Source organism: Lissotriton helveticus, chromosome 8 (genome assembly GCF_964261635.1).
Source record: "Lissotriton helveticus chromosome 8, aLisHel1.1, whole genome shotgun sequence".
NCBI classification, from domain to species: Eukaryota; Metazoa; Chordata; class Amphibia; order Caudata; family Salamandridae; genus Lissotriton; species Lissotriton helveticus.
The window spans coordinates 120,230,199-120,253,292 of record NC_136069.1 but is presented as its reverse complement, the minus strand read 5'-3'; the positions used below and the strand labels follow the sequence as shown (position 1 = coordinate 120,253,292).

The 23,094-nt window shown below is 44.6% G+C and overlaps 1 protein-coding gene across 2 annotated transcripts in view; it reads left to right on the top strand.

Moving 5' to 3' along the window:
- The window catches only part of TEX55 (testis expressed 55), a 532,765-nt gene that overhangs the window by 309,919 nt on the left and 199,752 nt on the right, over positions 1-23,094 (top strand). For both annotated transcript variants that reach the window (XM_078656720.1, XM_078656721.1), the window contains exons 10-11: positions 3,065-3,124; positions 5,118-5,168. In XM_078656720.1, coding sequence (XP_078512846.1) covers positions 3,065-3,124; positions 5,118-5,168 — 111 coding nt within the window. The remainder of the gene's footprint in view (positions 1-3,064; positions 3,125-5,117; positions 5,169-23,094) is intronic.

Here is a 23,094-nt window from a genome sequence, read left to right as displayed (position 1 = left end):
CCCCTCAACCACATCCTACCACCCCCTCAGCCACATCCTACCACCCCCTCAACCACATCCTACCACCCCTCAGTAAAATCCTACCATGCCCTCAGTCAAATCCTGCTGACGTCAGTGAAACTATGTGCACCCTCAAGCACATCCTACTACCACCGCTCACCACGCCATGCATTCCCTTAGCGTACCCTGTCTACCTCGAGCCACACCCTGCTTACCACAAGGCACACCCTGTGCGCCCTCAACCACATCCTCGCACCCCCTCAGCCTTATCCTGCACGCCATGAGAAACACTCTTTGTGCTCTGAGGCATTTCAGTTTAACCTGAGCCACCCTCATATGCATGCCAGGGGTAAAAGGGCTTTGCACATTGCTGCAGAGGAAAAGGTATTGGACACACACAACAGGTTTGGGGGAACTGGGGTGGAGAGCTGCAGTGGAAGTATAAGGGTCTCAGGAACACTGCACACAGCCACCACAGGGATAAACTGTACCCTATACTTTGCTGTCTCCCTGTAGTTGCTCGAAGCACCCGTAGGTTTCAGGCTGCTTTAACACTACAGACATTAGCCGAATGCATTGGTTTATGACAATGTCATAATTGTATGGAGGTTTAACATCGAACAGGAAATATTCACAATCCTCCTATGTTACTATTTATCTACAAGATGTAATTGATTTTAGATGAAATCACCACAGCCAACACGTGTTTTGTCTAAAAGACTTCCGCAGGGCCACTGTCATGTAGCACCATAGGGCTGCTAACACATATGCTATGCACCCTGTGTGCCCTCAACCACGGACTACCACCCCCTCATCCACATTCTCCGGACTTCAGCAACACTATGTGAACCCTCAACCACATCCTACCACCGCCTCAACCACATCCTACCACCCCCTCAACCACATCCTACCACCCCCTCAACCACATCCTACCACCGCCTCAACCACATCCTACCACCCCCTCAACCACATCCTACCACCCCCTCAACCACATCCTACCACCGCCTCAACCACATCCTACCACCCCCTCAACCACATCCTACCACCACCTCAACCACATCCTACCACCCCCTCAACCACATCCTACCACCCCCTCAACCACATCCTACCACCCCCTCAACCACATCTTACCACCCCTTCAACCACATCCTACCACTCCCTCAACCACATCATACCACCCCTCAACCAGATCCTACCACCCCCTCAACCACATCCTACCACCCCCACCCCCAATGACATCCTACCACTCCCTCAACCATGTCCTACCGCTTCCTCAACCACATCCTACAACACCCTCAACCACATCTTCCCACCCCCTCAACCACATCCTACCACCCCCTCAACCACATCCTACCACCCCATCAGCCACATCCTATCACCACCTCAACCACATCCTACCACCACATCAACCACATCCTACCAACACCTCAACCACACCCCAACACCACTTCATTCATTCACATCCAACTACCCCTTCAACCACATCCTACCAACCTTCAACCACATCATACCACCCCTCAACCACATCCTACCACCCCCTCAACCACATCCTACCACCCCTCAACCACATCCTACCACCCCCTCAACCACATCATACCACCCCTCAACCACATCCTACCACCCCCTCAACCACATCATACCACCCCCTCAACCACATCATACCACCCCTCAACCACATCCTACCACCCCCTCAACCACATCATACCACCCCTCAACCAGATCCTAACACCCCCTCAACCACATCCTACCACCCCCTCAACCACATCCTACCACCACCTCAACCACATCCTACCACCCCCTCAACCACATCCTACCACCCCCTCAACCACATCCTACCACCCCCTCAACCACATCATACCACCCCTCAACCAGATCCTAACACCCCCTCAACCACATCCTACCACCCCTCAACCACATCCTACCACCCCCTCAGCCACATCCTATCACCCCCTCAGCCATATCCTACCACCCCCTCAACCACATCCTACCACCCCTCAGTAAAATCCTACCACGCCCTCAGTCAAATCCTGCTGACGTCAGTGACACTATGTGCACCCTCAAGCACATCCTACTACCACCGCTCACCACACCATGCATTCCCTTAGCGTACCCTGTCTACCTCGAGCCACACCCTGCTTACAACAAGGCACACCCTGTGCGCCCTCAACCACATCCTCGCACCCCCTCAGCCTTATCCTGCACGCCATGAGAAACACTCTTTGTGCTCTGAGGCATTTCAGCTTAACCTGAACCACCCTCATATGCATGCCAGGGGTAAAAGGGCTTTGCACATTGCTGCAGAGGAAAAGGTATTGGACACACACAACAGGTTTGGGGGAACTGGGTGGAGAGCTGCAGTGGAAGTAAAAGGGTCTCAGAAACACTGCACACAGCCACCACAGGGATAAACTGTACCCTATACTTTGCTGTCTCCCGGTAGTTGCTCGAAGCACCTGTAGGTTTCAGGCTGCTTTAACACTACAGACATCTTCAGTTGTGCAGAAAGGACCAAGGGTGCACTGGCGTCATTCATGAGCAGTGCAGTCAGACACTCTGGCTTTAGGAAGGCTCCAAGGCTTCTTCAGGTCTTGTTGAACCGACCAAATAGGACATGCACAGTGCCTGACTGGCCCTCTGAGGTCTGCTGGGACAGCCGTCACTGCTGAGCCTGGCCCCCAAGACTACTGCTGATTCCAAACTTTGCAATTGCAGCCTCAGATACACCTGAAAGATGTACAGCTTCATCTTTCCAAGAAAGCGAGCATTCCCCCTGTGCCTGGGAGTATCTCCAGCTGTGTGCACACATCCCACCGTTCAGCATGTCTGGGGAGGGGGGAGGCCGAATGGGGGGTGTTCTGGTAATCTCTCTTGTAGACCAGGACGCTTTTGAAAGACTCACAGTGATAGATACATATTTCATTTGCAGAGAGGAGTTAGACAGACTTGTTAATAGACACCCACATATTCGCAAAATAGCAGATAATAATGACTATTTGCAACAGATGATTAGTACATTTTGAATTTCATTCTTTCTTGTAATATACCTCACTTTTTTACATTTAAGGAAGAAATACGTTTCCTGAAAGGAGAACTCCTTCCTGTTGAAGTTGTGTGTGAAGAATACGTAAGTACCTGTTCCTGAAATGCCGTGGGTCTGCTGGTGTTAGTTGGAGTAAGTGTTGTGTTATTGGTACATGCCCTGAGCCGTGATGAGATTGCAAAAACATCAGTAATGTTTCTGGCGACTGTACTATCAATGCATGGCCCAAATGAATATTCTGAAAAAGAAAACAGTTAATAGAGTGGTAGTGACCCCTGTTATTTGGAGTCCTAGGAAACAGTTAAAGTACGGTGGAAAACGCTATTTAAAAAAATCAAGCATTAGCAAAGTCAGTTGTTTTCGGCTTTGCCAATGTATTTTGCAGCCATGTATTTCAGTCGCCATCTTGGCCAGAGCAGCAGAAGCGTGGGGAGCCACCTCGAGCTGCCTATCGGTTCTTTATATGACTCCCAGGACCAGGGTGTACCCATCCCCCATACTCACCGTGTGGTGTCTGTACTGTTTCAAATGACCATGCCCATGCAGTTGCACTGCCCCCTCTCTCAGCCCTCCTCTCATCTACGGTGAATGGAAGCAGCGGGAGCTGCCAGTGCCAAGGCCGGCTATCACCTCCCAGCTCAAGTTTACTGCCCAGTCCATGACTGAGTCACGGTAGGTCACCCATCAAATCAGTCCAGCCCACTCCAAGCTGTGAGCTGCCTGTCAACCAACTCAGACAGTGTTTATACACTGGAGAGGCACGTGCAATGTCCACAGCCAATGAACACTTCAGAACTCTATGCAGGACACTAACATTGGCTGAAGTTCTTTGCAGCCCAATACCATTGGCTGAAGTGCTGTCAATGCTCCTACCTTAGGCCATCTTATACATACTGGGCCCGATTCACATAACTAACTTAAGACAAAATCCTAAATTTACTACTTTTGGTATTCACAGAAGGCATTTAGTAGTAGTAAAGTTAGGATTGTGTCTTAATTTTGACTTAAGACAAACTTAAGACAGACTTAAGACTTAGAGATTCATCAGTCCAACAAGTACCGACTTGCACCCACCTGGGTGATCCACTATTGCACTACAAGTACCAGAATCCCGAGGGGCGATCCGGAGGAGGGGCTAGCGGTGTGCGCTTCATTGCGGTGATATAGAGATTCATCAGTCCAACAAGTACCGACTTGCACCCACCTGGGTGATCCACTATTGCACTACAAGTACCAGAATCCCGAGGGGCGATCCGGAGGAGGGGCTAGCGGTGTGCGCTCCATTGCAGTGGTATAGAGATTCATCAGTCCAACAAGTACCGACTTGCACCCACCTGGGTGATCCACTATTGCACTACAAGTACCAGAATCCCGAGGGGCGATCCGGAGGAGGGGCTAGCGGTGTGCGCTCCATTGCGGTGGTTTCAATCTAGTTCTGTGAATCAGCCCGAACAGTCCCTCCCACATATGTGACTCCCAGAATAGCTGTCATGCGATCCAGAAGTACTTATATTACAGACTTATGTCATCATTTAAAAAATCAACAACGGACAACCAGCAGTGGGCTGAATTCACAGATGGTCCATCTACATACCCAACACATGGTTTGGTCACCTTAGACTTTGGCTACCTCTGAGAGTAGGAGAAATTCACAGCATTAGGAGTTTAATTGATATGCGACAGCATGAAAGAACAAAGTTCCAAAACTGTGCCATTCAGCCATAATTTCTAAAGATGGGAGTTTCATTTCCAGCCATGAATGTCAGCGGATTCCATGTCAGTCTGGATTTTGGACATGATGCCCATGTTGCTTTTCTACTCTCCTATGCACTTATGCTGAACGTAAGTGTGCAAACTGAGTTGTGGTTTCGGTTTGCGCCCTCCATCTTTTCCCAACTTCCTCGCTGTGAGATTTATAAAAAGCTGTTTAGCGTCATGTGATCATTGTATAAATCGCACACGTACCTTTAAAAAGACATGCTGTCATTCGATTATATATTATGATTGTCTACTGTTCAGCCTTTCCACTCACACTGTGTCATTGTTATGTGTTTTCTTTGCAATTTCTTACTTTTAGAAAGTGCAGTTTCCTGATGCAGAATGTCCCACCCTGCCCAAGGAGGAAGAGGTGAGTGGAGGTTCAGTCATTCCTCTTTCTGTAAGGGAGGGCATAAAGAGTCGGTTGGTTATTCATGCTTGTGCAATCAAGACGTGTAAAGTGGAAAGTGTTGTTGGTTAAAGTCATTGCTGGGGAGAGTAAAATAGGGGGGCAGTTCATGAGCTAGTGAAGTGGTATTCCTCTAGTACTGATTAACATACTCATAAACGCCATGGTGAACTGGACCCATGATTTGTAATCTAACCTTCATTAAATGTTACAGTTTTGATGGCTTCCTTTTTGAAAGTGTTACAGCAAACAAATGATGGATGGAATGATGGCAATGAAAACATTCTCCCCCAGTCAAATGATCTGGGTTAAATCCATTGTTCTTTTGCCCACTACGCCACCCCAGTTTGGACCCAGCCAAATGCAAATCAGTCTTGACCCTATGTCCCATGGTAACGGTCACGACCGAACTGCCAGGCCAGGTCCTCCCTGGACCAGACCAAGCATCCTGGGACCGGTTTCAGGGTATGTCACCCTTCTTCGGCCAGGCTCGCTTGAATCCAGTGGCACAGTGAGCAACGGACCCACGTCTGGGCATACCCAGCCAACTTAGGGCAAACATTTTTACAGCATATAAATGATGGACAGAATGCTGACAATGCAAACATTCTCTCCCAGTCAAAAGATCTGGGTTAAATCCATCGTTCTTTTGCTCACTAAGCCACCCCAGTTTGGACCCAGCCATATGCAAATCAGACTGGACCCTGTGCCTCATGGGAACAGTCCCGACCGAATTGCCAGGCCAGGTCCTACCTGGACCCGAATCGAGCATCCTGGGACAGGATTCAGGCTATGTCACACTTCTTCAGCCAGGCTCGCTCGAATCCAGTGGCACAGTGAGCAAGGGACCCACGTCTGGGCATACCCATCTCAGTTAGGGCGCAAAGTGTTAGAGCAAACAATGATGGACAGAATGCTGACAATGCAAACATTCTCCCCCAGTCAAAATATCTGGGTTGAATCCATCGTTCTTTTGCCCACTACGCCACCCCAGTTTGGACCCAGCCATATACAAATCAGTCTTGACCTGTGCCCCATGGTACAGTCCAGACCAAACTGGCAGGCCAGGTCCTCCCTGGACCGGACACAAGCATTCTGTGACTGGTTTCAGGGTATGTCAAATGTTTGTATTTCAAACTAGGCATCTAGTTCACCTAGGCATTTATGAGGATGTGGAGGAATACTATTGGTGACTTTAGTACTACTTCATGTCCTCACATCATATCTGTTTATAGGTCTCACATACGCAGCGCACATGCCTTGCATAGGAGACCTTTAACCTTTGTGCAGCTCTTTTTCAAACCACATACTCGTGTTGTGGCTGCATACACCTTGTGGGAGCACGCAGCGGTGCGCCACAAGCACGAGTATGTGCTTTGAAAAAGAGTTGAGTGCTCCCCCAGCGTGCGTGCACCACTCGCGGGCTCACAATTAACTTTCATTTGTTTTTTAACAATATACCCCCTCTTTCTCACAATTAACTTTAGCGTCCGTGCGGCCGCGCTTGTATTTCAGTGCTTGTTCTTGAGCACTTCGGGAGTCGGGACAGTGTGCTTTGCGGTTCACGCTGGAGATTTCAATGCATGCACAACCCCTTTAGCCACTCCGCAAATATTTTAAGCTGCAAAAACCATGCTTCCAGAAACATGTCCTCTGCATTCTTGAAAAATATATTTAGATAAACTCCCAACTTTTCACCTTTTTTGCCAGCTGCCGTTAGGGGAGGAGCTGGTTTTAGGCGTCCCTGGGACTGAAATTCTATCTGTCTCCTCCCCTAACTCACCCCGCACGTGGGGGTCAGGCGGCTCTGGAAGACCGTGTGACAGTTGCAAATGAAAACACAAAATTGATCTAGAATCCTCTGCGTATATACACCCTTCCCTGCCCCTTCCAGGGCCCATTCCATGCCAAACCGAGAGTTGCCTCCAATCCAACCACGCGAGCCCGTTTTCCTTTCAATTACCCCTCCCTCCCTCTCTCCTCTCAGCCTCTTACTCTTCCATTTCCCCGTTTCTTTATTTTCAATTTTTTCCCCTTTCTTCTTTGCTTTCTCTTCACATATCTCCCACTCTTTTCTTTCATATTTCCTTCTTTATTTCCAATTCTATACTTTGCTTTCTTTATCCCTTTCTATTTATTTCCAACCACTTTCTTTTTTCCTCTTTATCTTTGATCTTTTCGCTGAAACCTGTAACTTGGTCGTCGCTCCCCGCTCCCATTTTCGCCCCTACATACACCCTCTTGTAGTTAATCGGGTTTCGTGTTCTTTTTTTGCATGCTGGCTATTTTTAATTAACTCTATTCATTTTCTTGACCTTTTGGGAGTAGGACTTATATTAATGGTTTTAATACTTGTTTGGAGTTGCGTGTATACTTTCTTCATCTTGGCAGGGGGGGTATTCCTATATGTGTGTCTTCAAAACGCAACTGTTAATACCATTATTATTAAAGCTTGCATTTTTTTCATCATATTTTTGTTATTGTGAATCTTGCAATATGCAAATGTAAGATCAGACACAGGTCTGAGGAAACTTGGCATCTATTTATAATTGACCACTGCCATACATGCCACAAACAGAATGGTCTTTTGGGAGTCTAATAGCAAATTGTTTTTAATTACCCACTATGATTCCAATTTCTAGCAAGCATTGGCATAGCCAATAGGTCTAGCCTTTGGGACCTTATAAGTGCTTAGCCATGCAACAGTTGATGCTCTTGCACCAGGGATGTTGTGCTGGATAACTAAACACTTATAAGGTCCCAAAGTTGAGACCTATTGGCTGTGCCAATGCTTGTTGTGAATTGCCCCCTTTGCTGGTATTCAGGCTCAGTGATGGTAGGAGTCATAGAATGTGTTTTGAGGCAATTCTGATTTGTGGTAAGAGTGATAAAATTTGCTGGAAAATCCACCTGTGAAATTTCCTCCACCACTGTGATAATATAAATGAGAAACATATACTATTATATCAGTATTAAGTGCTCTTTCCTCACATCAGAGGATTTACTGTTACTGGTCAACTCTAAACCAGTCAGATGTCAAATTGTGGATGTGATTTAACTTTGTAATATGGGGGTTCCATAGAGACTTAGTTCTGACTTGGCATGATTAATAATGCCACCTAATTAAGCTACAAACTTTGATTTTTATCCAATAAGCCTCTCAATGAGCTAGTCTAGCAGAGTATTACGTTCATTTTTGTCACTGACAGTGGATGTGTGACGCGCCTAAAATAATTAGTGTTGCTTTATTCTTTTCTATATTTACAGCAGTATTGGAACTTTGACCCTAATGTATCAAGACATTGCCCCACAAACATACATTGGTTGAAGCCCTTTGATACATCAGGCCCTTGTTTCCCAGCAACAAGAATGCTTCCCAACCCGCAGAAGCAGTCCGTGGTGGGAAAGGCTTAATCTAAGCGGATGTCTGACAATGACCACAAGGGCAGATCCATGCTGTCATGTGTCCTAGTTAGGCCTAGCAGGAAACGCCGCCATTTTGTATGCAAATGGATCTTTCCTAAAGTTGCCTTCACTTTTTATCGACTTTGACACACATTTTCATTCATGACACTTTGGGTTAGTTTCCTAGAAATACTGACCTTGCTTACACGATTCAACTTACAAGAACATTATCACATTGCCTTTACCCCGTGTACAAGGCCTACACGTACATTGTGCAAACGTGTTTGTTATTTACTCATTTTAGTCCATATGGCGACACAGCTATAAGAAACATGAAAATAATGGCAGCCTATAACGTTCTTCTCCAGAAATCACAGTTACGCGTGGTAAGTGAATAAGATGGATTTATTGGAGATAATGGTAAAACAATTCACCAAGGGAAAAGCCTGGGCTAACTGACGTTGCCTGGAATCTGGGCTACCACGAGGTTTTAGCCCCAGATTCTTCTTAACATCATTGGCCAGGATACAACACATCCCCTATCATTAACACATTACAATGTAGATAACATTCACAAAAATGACATAATGAATTTAGAGGTACAGCAGAAAACAAGATTTGCAAAAGCAACAAACCTCCATGTGTAAGGTAAAATCCTAAACAACATATATACAATGTCACATATATATAATAACAATCAGAAAACACCGTGCTCACATGGAGATGTGTAAACTCATGACCTTAATTTGTCAAACTATGAAATGCCATAGTCTTTGCACCAAGCTGGTTTCATTTTCAACCTTGTTCCTAGACCCTTATTTGACATGTTGCTGCTTTGCTTTTTATCCGCAACATCTCTCAGAAAAATTGTCAGCACCATTATGCTCTTTAGGCCATAAATATGAAGTTACTCTAACAGCTTTGCTCGTGCTCCACCCATTTCCATCATACAACTCTACTACCTGGTGTCCCACTCTGACAATTTTCATAGGAACGGAAAACCTGGATTCTCTAATTTAGTTACTCTGCCCTTCTTCACACAAACCCATTCATCAATATCAAATTGAAGGGTGGGACCCTTATGCCTCTGAGAAAACTCTTGTTTATCATTTGATAACCATCAATGATCAAACTTTGCCACTTTGGTACCACTTGCCACTTTGGAATGATCTACTCTATTTCTCATTTCCCTCACCCACATCTGGTTTAAATTACACGCAGCCTTCCTTTCCCTCATTTTCTCAAATGGACTGTTCTGGGTGTGACGCTATAATTCCATAAGTCTTTGAGTACCTGAGAACATTTTTTCTGACTAGCTGAAGCCAACTGTATACCATCCTTCAAAACCCTTATCCATTTTTCCACAATTCCATTGCTTTGTGGATAATACACTGACGTTCTTAAATGACTAATACTGTGTTTATCTAAATAATCTTTCATCTCAGTTTCACCCTTATCTCCAATAAACCCATCGTATTCACTCACCAGGCGTAGCTGGGTTTTCTGGAGAAGAACGTTATACTGGCGACGAGGATGGGAACCAAAGTAATGAGCAAATCTCTTTGTTGTGGCCATCCCAACAAGCAAGATCCTTCTTTAGCTACATACACATTGGCAGTTATGGTCTTACCTTTAAAACTAATACTGTCAACAAAATAACCTAAAACATCAATGGGTTTATTGCAATAGCCAACCAATTTAATGTCAGAAGATAACAATTGTATGTTGGGAAATGTTTTCAACCATTGATCACCAATTAAAGTAAGGCGAGCACCAGAGTCAGCCATAACGTCAATATCTTTACCATCAATGTTAATAACACAGAATGGGGAATCCTTGTTTTTATCATTAACTTCATGGTTACAAAGGAAAAATTCTTCTACTAGGTCATCTGACTCTTAATATACTTGTTTTTATTTCCACACATTCTGGCATAGTGTCCTTTGTTATTACAATACCTACACACCTGTCTGATTGCTAGTTATGATCTGTCATTTGCTGAATGACCAGATGACCGGCATTTGAAAGAAACATAATTTTTATTTTCTAAACCTTGGAGACTGATTCTAGTTTTTTCCTTGCAACTATCATTTGTTGATTTATCATCACTTGCATTCTTTTTTACTAGTTGTACCTCAGAAGTCAGTTTTGCGGCCAACTCTTTCATACCTAACTTCATTTCTTCAAATCTATGACTAATATCAGTAGCGTTCTCTAAAGTAAGGTCTTCCGCAGCTAACAGTTTCTCTGGTAATTTTGTGTCACCAGTTTTGTGTACCATTTGATCACGTAACATCTGGTCATGGAATTCGCCATACCGACATTTTGCAGCAAGAACCCTTAAAACATTAACAAATGAATCAATGGATTCATTGGGCAATTGAGCTCTACTCAAAAATGTATGTCTAGAAACCACCTCATTCATTTTTTTTATATAAAGTGTATCCAATTGTGAAATCGCCATGTCATATACATCAAAATTATCTTCGTCGTCTTCCAGCGCCAGGATACCCTTTGGGTGACAGTTGCACTATATAAGTAGGCCTACATACATACATACATACATCAACCACAATGGGTGGTATATGACTTATAACATGTCTTCCTTCCGCTCCCAAACAATGTTTAAGAATAGCAAGTATTTGTTTATCAGTATACACATGTATGACCACCAATAGCTTCTAAATAGGCTTCAAATCCATATTTCCATTGTCTCCACTCTAAAACTGGATCACCTGGATTGGGTAAGAAGGATAACGGTGCAACAATGCCTTCCATTTTAACCGAAACTGATATTATATTATATTTATATTTTGTCCAGTGTGTGTGTATCACCGTATGATGTTCACACTTTTGATGGTGTCCACAATGCTGAAGTGCATACAAACTGTGCAGTAGTTGTCTTCAATAAAGTTATTTTGTCGAAAATATGTAGTAGTACAGCTGGTGTCTGCCGTCATACAAATTTTCCAAATGTTAAGTACAAGGCAGAAAAAATGTATTGCACTGAATTGTATGCCAATTGTTCAGGTGTGCGGATCTCCGCAATGATTATTTACCATGACCTCGGTAACAATTTAGCTGATTTTCACAACTGGTTGACTTTGTTTTATGTTTGGCGTTGAACCTCAAAGGTTATTCAAAATGGCCTCTGGCAACAATTTGACTGATTTCCATAGTTAGTTGGCCTTGGTTTATGCCTGACCGTTTAAGAGAAACGTCAGGCCAATTACGCTGGTACTCGACGTACGTGATTGCATCACCACACAGCTGTGCGTGGCATCCACCTCTTTTCTGTAGCACGAGGGTAAGCGCGCAGAAGCAATCTCCAGCCAGTAGCGTGAGGAAATGCACACGTTGGTACTCAGTGTTCACCACACGAGCGTAAATTAAATATGTTCCCCTCTTATACTCACAACTGTTGTTGATGATCGAGTCCGCCCTTTATCAACAACGGAGGCTCACTTTTTTGCACACGCGAAACGTGGTGTGCGCCTCATAATTATTATTTTTTTTTATTATTTTTTTTTATCGCCCCGTAATGGCCGCGTATCGACCACGATCGTCGAGCACAACGTCATCTATCTCCAAGGGGAGGGAGTTACGAACCAAGACGCCCGCCCCCTTGAGCCCGTGGTGAAACCTGAGTGCGCTACCAGATGATACCCCCTCCTATTCAGCGCATGGCAAGTGTTCCCTATCAAATGAGTTTCCTGAAGCAACACAACATCGGGTGAAAGGCGTTTCAAGTATTGCAAAACCAACCCCCGCTTAATCCTATCACCCAGCCCGTTCACATTCCAACTCAACACCCTCAGCCCCCTACCCCCCGTTGTAAAAAGGTACCCAACGTCCCCCCCTCATTAGGACAGCCACATTCAGCGAAACTTGTATTGAAATAAAACCTTGGAGTAAGCAAAGAAACAGAAGCCCCCACCCCCAACACACATCCCCCCACCCTGCACCCCTGCGTCGATCCAAAGAACCACCCCAACTTGCAGTGTGCCTGTCGCCCCATTAAACTAATCTACAAAAAGAGAGAAAAACCCCTTGGAGGAGGAAGAAACCCGAACCCTCCCACCCCTGGGTAGTCAATTCACATGCGCTCAGTAATAGTCAAACCACTGCTGCAAGTCCTTAAAGCCGGTCCTCCGGTGGGGATTCACTCCATCCGTTCCTCCAGACCTCCTTCAGCACCGCCGGAATGTTCAGATCGATCGCGCTGCGTAGGCAAAGTATCGAGCCAGTCACTAGCAGACTCCGGGCGATCAAAAAAGAAAGTGCGCTCCTCATATTGGACCCTCAAGCGGGCCGGGAACAGCATAGCGTACTTTAGGCCCATATCCCGGAGGCGTCGTTTCACACCCGTGAAGCTCATGCGCTGCCTCTGAACTGACTGCGTGAAATCCGGGTAAAAATTAACAGATACATTGTCAAATTTCGTGGGCCCACCAGAGCGCGATGCCTGAAGAATAGCGTCTCTGTCCCGAAAGTTGAAGATCCTGGCTATAATGGGCCGCGGCGTCGCTCCCGATTTAGGCTTACCACCAGGGACTCTGTGGGCACGTTCCACGGTGAAGAAGTTACTGAGACCCTTAGGTGCCAAATGGTTTAACACGAGGTCCTCAACCAAGAGATCCACAGACACCGCTGCAGAACTTTCCGGAACGCCAATGATGCGGACGTTGTTCCGCCTGGCCCGGCTCTCGTAATCATCCAGCCGACGAACAAACAAGTCATTAAATTTCCGGAGATTGCGGACTTCAGTCTGTAGTTCCGAAACATCAGTAGTAAGACTTGCAGTTTTAATGTCCAGCGATTTTACCCGCTCATTAGTCTTTGCAAGGTCTGTTCTGATGAGGTTAACCTCGATAGCCACAGTGTCAATCTTCGAGGCCAGTGTCTCATACTGCTGGCCCATGGAGGTCTTTACACTAGCAATGGCACCCATGACGTCCCTCAGCGTCAGATCATCGGCCGCAGGTAGATCTTCTCCAGAATCACCCGTGGTTTTACCTAGCCCCCCAGGGGTGCCTTTCGGGCGGGCGAAACGATCAATGGTGTTAGACTGAGTCGAACCCCCACGGTTCGTGACCCTGGTGGCCCGCTTCTCGCTCTCAGGTCTACCCGACATGGTGGCCAAAGAGTCCTGGCAGACCCCTGGGAGGGTACGGTGAAGGCAACTCTCCGGAGATCCGCCGTGTATGATCAAAAAGGACGAGAGACAGGAGATGCGCTGGGGGCGGGCAGCTAGGCGTAGGGCAGCAGTACTGGCAGGCAGGAGGCCACGGAGGACAGCGACCAAAAACGAAACCGAAAGTACCACGAGGGTTGCAGTCAAGTCTCAGTGACCGTTGTTGTTCGGTTACCACTCGGGCATTTCGGCAACTCGAGACCGTGGGCATCCGCTGGTGTAGGCCATAAAACTCGAGATGCAGCAAGTCCGGAGTCCGGCGGCCAAATCGAATTCTGGAAGACAATTTGGTATCAGCAGGCCTTCCTTCAGTCGAACCCGTCGTCTAAATCAGGATATTAAACAGGATAGTCGTAGGAGGTGGAAGGGGTCTCGGGAGCCCTGTGCTCACGCGTCCATCTTGGATCCGCGCGTAGCTCCTCCCCCTCATAATTATTTTTGATCTGCCGCGATGTCACTTCTTCACATCGGCAGCACTCCAGGCCTTCCCGCAACTCGAAACCGCCCGTCGACAGTATAACGTTCTTCTCCAGAAATCACAGCTATGCGTGATGATTGAATAGGATGTGTTTATTGGAGATAAGGGTAAAACAACTCGTCAAGGGAAAAGCCTGGGCTAACTGACGTTGGCACCAGATTCCACTCAACATCATTGGCCAGGATACAACACAGCCTTATCAGAACCAGCCCAAAGGAAGGATTCTTTCTATAAATAAACATCTGTTTCTGAATATAATCAGAGGAAACACTTCTGCTGACATCGAGAGGTCCCAGCATGCTGACGCTTTGCCCTGCAGCTGACTAACATCTCTGTGAGGGTTGTCTAGCTTGTGACCAAGACGAGGACCTACATTCTTAGCCGCGAGGTAATGGGGTTGGATCATCCAGTAAGGGGCTTTTTGGCAGAAAATACACATGCACCCTACGCACGTAGGTTAGTCTCTGCATAGTAGGAGCCAGATTGTTATATTATTTTCTATATGTTTGCATATATATCAAATCAAATTAAGTTTATAAAGCGCATGGTTGCACTAACCAGTGCGTCCCCCCTCTGCGACAAGGTCCCGTCCCAAGCAGAACCATAACAGTGAGAAATCAGACAATGGAATTATCAGATGGAAAGAGCCACGTCTTGAGCTCTTTCCGGAAGATCTTCTCGGATGATTCCAGCCGAAGCCCCATTAGAAGTTTTTTCCAATAGGAGGCCGCTAGGAAACAAAAAGAGCGGCCACCCAGCCAGGCTCGCCTGATGATAGGTGTGCGAACCAGACCCGTTCCGCCAGATCTTAAACCTTGCATGTGAACATACGGTATGAGAGAATCATGTAGATAGGAGGGGCCTTTCTTCTGCAGAATACGGTGACTGATACACATAGCTTTAAATAGAACACGTTTCTTCAACGGAAGCCAGTGCAGAGAAGCAAGAGCCTTACTAGATTAGGCTCTCTTCGGGAGCATTAAGACTAGAAGTGCAACCGCGTTCTGAATATGCTGAAGTCTCTGAACACACTTGATGTTAGCTCCCAGATACAGAACGTTCCCCTATACTGTTTCAGCAAGATCATGGAACTCTTCATTCTATTCACTATCTTGATGCTCATTATAACTTTCATCTGCTTCTGTATATTGATCATTGCAGCACATGTATTCTATAAAAGAATCATGTTGGTTCAATAAACATTGAAAATGTTCCTCTGTGTATTCTTTGTAAATTTCTCTGAGCAAAAGAGAGCACAAGTGTATGACCGAAAGGTTCTACATCTGTCACCACGATTCCTGAGGGGTCATGATTTTCATGTTCAGTGGTTGCCTGAACATTTGCTCCCTGTCTAGGTTAGGGGGGCTTACGGTGGCTCTGTTAGCTAGCTGGTCTATGGGACAGCATATCCTGCGGGGGTGGATGGAATCGGTCTGGCACCATCCAATGTTTATGCTTTCCACAAATGTGCAGTACCTACTGATTAGTGGAAACTATACGACATGGCTCCGCCAACGTTTGTTGGGTTCTTATTTTATATGGATTGACTGAGTAATTTAATCATGCCTCCTCAGTGATCCCAGCACACCTATTAACCGGAGACATCCGAAGAGGTGGGAAATATCCTCCTTAGCTGAGCAGGTATATCCTATGTAGTGGCTATTGTAAGCTCAAGCTCGAAAGGATCTAATTCCCACTGTGAAAGCCTACTAAATATTTCATTTCTTGTATAAGATGGTGCAGAACATCTCTGAGAACTGCAGATATGCAGTTACTCAGAAACTACTACTAAATGGCCTCACAGTAGATGGTGGGAAGCTTACCTTTATTATAAAGGCACAAGAAGCATATAGAACAGAGGGTTTTCATTCTTGGGTTACATTTCCAGCTGCAGATGATGCAACACGAGTATTTCAAACATACATTGAGGATGAAATACCAGAAAATTACTCTCTGTATGAGGAAATAGACGTTTCTCTCACTTACCAAGAACATATTCCTTTGTTTAAATGTGCCCTCCCACACACTATAGAAAATGGAAGACTGGGCCTACTCCGCAAGGAGGTGACATGGCCAGTCTTAGCTGGATATGCACCGCTACCCGGTGTAAATTATATGTCTGCCGCTCAGATGTGAGGAGTATACCATAATCTACTAACAATATATAGATGCTTTACGCAGTTCGTGATGCAAACATTGACAATTACTCTTGCGCGGGCTGTTGAAGCTGCACCACCACCATTGGTTACACCAGTCATTAGCCCACAAACACTGAATGCAGTTTTGGGTAAGGTCCCACCCAAGAGAGAAGAAATTCTGTTTTGGATTGCACAAAAAGCAAACCAGCTTGAAGCAGTATTTATTCATACGGGCCCACAGGAAAAACACAGAATAATGACCATTTGCTTGCCGTTGGATATGGCTCCCCTTGTAGAGGATTGAGCAACTTGGTGTATGTTCTTTGCTGATGTATATACCAGAACACATTGTACCCCTCCTCTGGCTGTTCTACCAGAAGTGCTGAAACAGATGCAGAATAAGTACTGTGCAGCACCTGCCATGGACCTTGAGGACGAAACTTTATGGGCCACTTTGCCGCAGTATCTGCCATAATGTTGAGCAACATTAAAGGGGAAGCAGCAGCATTAGCTATACGCCAATGCCTGAGGGATTTGACTCCTGAACAACAGGAGTGTAAATTACCCCAAATTATCGAAGACACCTATGCTATGCTTGGTAGAGATAATTTGGGAGCCAGACCTGGGAAACTACAAGTGAAGAGTGATTTTAAAAAGGATAACCCCAAGAAAGCACCCAACTCTTTGGCAAAGGAAGTGGGATAGTAAGAAATACAAAAATAAAACAAAATCATGTGGTGGGTCTCCTACACAGGAATCCACTGAGAAACATTATAATTTATGCAACAGTGATAATGTTATACTGCCTGGCAGGTATCAAGACACTGATACACGCTCGTCTCTTTCCTTTCAAACGCTCGGAGAGCGGAGGACGATCAGAGCACATATCAGAAGAGCACATGAAACCAGGGAAGGACTTACAACGCTTGTATGATTACATAATTAAACAGGAAGAAAAACCTAAAACATCTAAACCTCAATTTAAGAAGAAGAGGGTATCTGGACTTAAGGTCAGCCATGCCCCAGATATTGAGGACTCTGCTCTGAATGGGGAATGGTTACTGACATTGCTGGACAGCTCGCCAGAAGTCACAATAGTTCGCCAGAACCTGATGCATTGTCTGGTGGGGTAGCGCTGAGTGAGTACATCACGGCGGAAACACCAGATACCAGGGTAAGCGTTCCACATTGTTTATACAAAGTCCAACTAAGGTTGGAGGGAGACAGGCCCAGATTTATTAATGTCTTATTTTGGGGGATCGCACTCAAGTATCCAATATTCTTTAGGCCAAAAAAAATGTGGCCACCTGATTTTATAATGGATTGCCCAAACATGGAAACGGTAATTTTACCAGCCTTTTCCGACCTCGTCCCAGAATGAGTAAAACATTCATACGCTGTAGGCCCTAGCTCTAGCTCCTGTGTTATACCGCAACCAATTTGGTTGGGATGATGGTTCACCTTATCATGACATTCACTTGAGGACAAACCTATAACCTCAAAGACAATACCCAATAAATAATTAAGCTAAACAACAAGTATGGAAAATCCTGGAATAACTTAAATACCAAGGTGTTATAGAAAGTTGCACCTCTTCAATTGTTTCTGGTCATGAAACCAGATAATTACTATCATCTAGTATTGGAGTACAGACATTTAAACTCAGCTACCCTTAACTCTGCATTAAAAATGCACACAGTGCCACACTAAAGAACAACATTGCGTGGAAAAAATACAAGACAACACTAGATTTTTCTGCCAAAATATAGCACCTTGAAGCAGATATCTGGCCACATTTTCAGTGCTACTCTCTAACAGTTCTGCTTTTTGCCCCAGGGGGTATAAGAATAGCCCAGGGCTTTTTTTAGCCAGAGTTACAATCCTACTAGAAAATGTTGACGACCAGGGATTGTCCTATGTAGATGACATATATTTGATGGATGATAATTTTATGGAACACTTGACCAGAGTAGACCACATAATGCTGTGGTTTACTCACATGGGCTAAACAATTTAATTCAAAAAACCAAAAATTGCCCAACTCAATGTCCTGTTTGTAGGATACAAGTTGTCAAGTGAAGGCAAAAGCCTGGTGACCCATTTTTTGGGAAAATGTGCATAACTCCAACCTCCAACTACTTTAAAATGACTACAATCCATATTAGGATTTCTGAATGTTGGCAGAACTTTCATTAAAGAGTATGCTGAACTGAATAAACCATTCTACAACTTGATACTTCCAGAATTTTTAAACACACACTGGACCAAGATAAATACAGAAATTCTATGTGGACCAAGAAAAATACAGAAATTCTATGTACCGTATAAGCGGACATGAAGCTCCCAAACATCTACACACATGTGTAAACACAACAAACCTGGTGATCTGTGTCATTGTGGGGGCATCACTATATTCCACATATGTCACTTTCAATGAAGGTGACATAGTGCCAATCGCATATAAATCTAATTTATGTACAAATGCTGAAATACGTTTTGCACCTACTAAAAAGATACTGACAGCAGTACACACTGCTGTAGTGGGAGAGCAAGCCTTGGCTCAAGGGAAACACAAGATTGTTGTGACCCTGGTACAAACTTTAGGGGTGGTTAACAGAGCTAGCGTTCCAAACGCTAAGGCTCTACATCCAGTCACTTGGTGGTTGCACAGTACAGCTGGCAGAACTAAAGGCTCTGGTACTGGCACTACTGAATACGGATGCTGGATTTCCCTCACTTATAGTGTGCAATTCGTATTACTGTGTGCAGTCATATAATGAATACTTGCATTATTGGAGCCAGAATGGATTCAGGGAATCTAAGGGCAACACAGTAAAGCATAAGCTGCTTAGGGAACAGGTGGCAAAGCTGAAAGAAGGCTTGACACAGGCTCATGTTATTCACACACTGAGCCACCAACATGTTGATGTTCATGTTGCAGGGGATTCAATGGCTGATGAAGCAGCAAAAGTGACAGTTTGTACTGATGCGGTTGCTACAATCACTCATTCTAGTATGAGGATAGACAGAGACATCATAGTGGCCATCAACTCTGCTCGAATGACACACACCTGCCGAAAGGTTTTCCATTCAAGTACTCCTACAAGTTATATGTGCAGAATACCCAGTATGCTCAGATTCCAGGAGTGGGAGATAGAGTAATTCCAAACAGTGATTACAGGTCGGGGTTATTTCTAGCTGCCCAGAAGGGTCTTGTTTCTGCACATGCAGACCCATTCATTATTGCAGCAACACTATTTGGGCGGGTCTTTACAAACAGACCAAGGTCTTTGTCCCCAGATGTGACATCTGCCAGCAGATGAAGGGTTCCACCGTGGTGCGTCCACCACAGACGCCTCTGCTGATTTCAAACAAGCCATTGGCTTGTGTTTATCTAGACCATTGTGGCCTCCTATCATCAGACTAGGCTTACAAGTATTTCTTGGTGGCAGTGGAAACATGCTCTTGATTCCTATGGGTCTGGCCACTGCTAACGGCTGACACCTAAACTGTTACAAAGGATCTGCGAGTCTTCATCGGGACATACACATTTTGCACTGTACATTCCGACCAGGGTCTGGTGTTTAGCTCTAAAGCTTACAAAGAGGTCAATGGAAGTTTGGATGTGACCCTGCATTTCTTGTCTCCATACTATCCCAAGGGAAATGTGGTTATGGAGAGGAGTAAATGTGACTTAAAGCAGTCTTTAACAGCAAGGGTCTTAGTTAGGTTCAGGTCGCCGTTGGGTCCATCACCTACATGGATACCAGGTGGTTTTCAATAACTGGCAAAGAAAATCCCCGGGTAGTCAGACTTACGAGATGTTGTTTGGGGAAGATGTGGGTCCCAGATCTCGGCAATGACAGCACAGTGGCAGCAGAAACATAGTTTGACATCAAGGAATGTTTGGCTGTTTTACAGGAACTGAATGACTTCTGGGACGAACAAACTCACTTTTTAACGCACTGCCAATGGAGAAATTAAGGTAGTTCTGGCAAGGCCCAGCTGGATCCCGGAGGTTGGGGATCTGGTCAGGGAAAACATTATGGGTAAAAAATAGTTTGGGCCATCTTATAGAATGCCTGTGCCTGTCCTGGCTGTTGAAGGTACAAGACCGTACTGGTTCTGCCCCTTGCCAACCGTCGAGACCAAAGGTTTGGAAACTTTAATTACATTTGAGATTTGTTCTCTCCAACGGGAGTCTACACTGAATAACAACAAAGTATGTCTTCTCCCTGTTGCAAAAACGACAGCAACTGTACAAGTTGTACAAGTACAGAAACACAGATTTCAATGTATAATCCAGAAAAGAACAAGGTCTATGTCAATGTACCACAGATCGAGTCTTCATTGAGTTCAACACAACCTGCTGAGCTGCCAAGGATAGACCGGACGGCTTCTGTCTATTTCATCGGCTATGATTACTTCTCCAACGAAACCTTGGCGCAACCTACGCCTCCACACTCCCTGCCTTTTAAACTGAAGGCATTTGCTTTCTGTTTTTGGCTGAAAAGAACACACTTTTTTCCATGGTTACATCTTTGGATTACAATTGCATTACCTTTCTTGACTCTTTGGATTGATTTTGTGACAGTGTTCTTTCTTCTGGTAAATGGACATTTCATCACAGAACGCTCTGCAGTACAAATAATTCAAATAATTAATTTGATTATAAGACCACATGCATCATCACACCGGTGAACATTTTGGCTGTTCCAGTTCTAGCTGGGATTGTATGGGATAAGGTATCATTTGATGTGTATTACAAAGTACAACTTTTTTCAAATTCTACACTTGTTTAAAATGTCTTAAAATGACATCATCAACCCTACTGTTTCTGATGATTTGGACATTGATACAATGCATGAAATGCTAGAAGATCTAGACCATTCAACTGTGTTTTCTTCTGATGAGTTATATGATGGTAGAGCTTACTTTGATGAGATATTTTGTTTTCAACATTACAGCATCATTTTCTACACAAAGCTAGTATTCCTTGTGAGATTTTTAACTTTACACAATGGGAACATTGCCCTACACCACCACTCTGTAGTTCTAAAGCATTTGAACAGAAGTTTGACTATTTTTCTAGGTATGACACCTGTGACCCGGCCTCATTCTATTATAGGCTTGCACCATCACCTGCAAAGACAAATATATTGACAGATTTACTCTGCAACTTTCCTTTTCACAACTCTCTGTACAAGGTTTCTACTTCGGAGGGACACAATAGATGTGAAATCTATCTGGGGGACTAGAGCCTGGCATGTTCAGAGATCTGAGGCTTTATTTAAAGGCTGCTTAATACCACAACAAATGATTTTCCTGAACACAATTGTGCAACAGATAACGTGCCTTGGATTAGCTAAGATAAAAGACTAGAACAAACCACTTGAGGATACTATAGACACCATGCGTCGTAAAAGTAGGCATAACTCATCAGACCCCCAATTGGAACGGATGGGTAGCCTGGCCATTAGACACAAACAAATGTCATGCTTGTAACAGCAAGGGATTCATAGAAAATAGGCGTGGCATGTGATGTGCACAGAGTGAACATTCAAGGGTAGTGACAACTTATAGTGTTGGGAAGTTGTGCCTTGACTGACTAAATACCTCAACACTATCTCAGGTGCAACAGCACTTGTCCCTTTTATCTGATGACCTGGATCAACCGGAATTTTTTTAGGTCCTCAAAAGTCACATCGAAAACGCTTTTTTCATGCTGTCTACAACGAGTTATGGAAATAGTCTCACCAGGAGGCAGTTGAAAGACTGCGCAAGGTTGATAGGGCCAATTTAAAAAAAAGGCTCTTGCAGTAGTAGAAAGCGGTATGACTACTTTACTATCTAGAATGATACTCTGGTGGTTTCTCTTCAAACTAAATACATCTTTCGCTTTTTACTAGAATATACTCCCTGGGTAACATTGTATCATCAACAATAGACAGCATACAGCCAGACATGTCGGCAATACAGCACAAACATTCCCAACTTAGGTCTATTCTATTGATGAGTTGGACATTACAGACACTTCGTTCTGACCACGTGACATAGCAACACATTAACACCACAAATCTGTTTTAACCATACCCTCTTACAGAACAACAGAGACTTATGGCATGGAAGGATACAAAATATACTATTTTACATATTGAGAAACTGTAGAAATTACCTTTTACAGTTGATGAAATTGCATCTTTGTAAAGTATAATCCATGGGTACATTACACTACCGATCTTAACTTTCGATTTTCAGTGCTGTCTACAACACCATCAAGTGAACAGATATGAGGCATAAGTTAAGGGTTCATACTTGAACATTGGGAGGTTACTTTCAAATTCCGGTGTCGGAATGAGGATACTGACTTTTTTTCAGTGACTAACTGCGTGCGAGAACACTTTGAGTAGGTCCCTAGTATGTAAAGATGTTTCATTATATGGAACATGCAATGCCTCCATGGGGAACTTGTCTTGCTGCTTGAAAGGCTCCCTGACGGTTGTGATACTTCCAACTTTCAGATTTCTCTTGAATGGGAGTTACCTGATGTTGAACAGTCACTGCTGTGGAATGAAACCAGGGGTTGCCTATGTGGTGATCGTGTCTTCAATTGTTATTTGTTCTAGATAAGTCCTATGTCCAACTTCCCATACAGTTAGGGAGGATACGCTG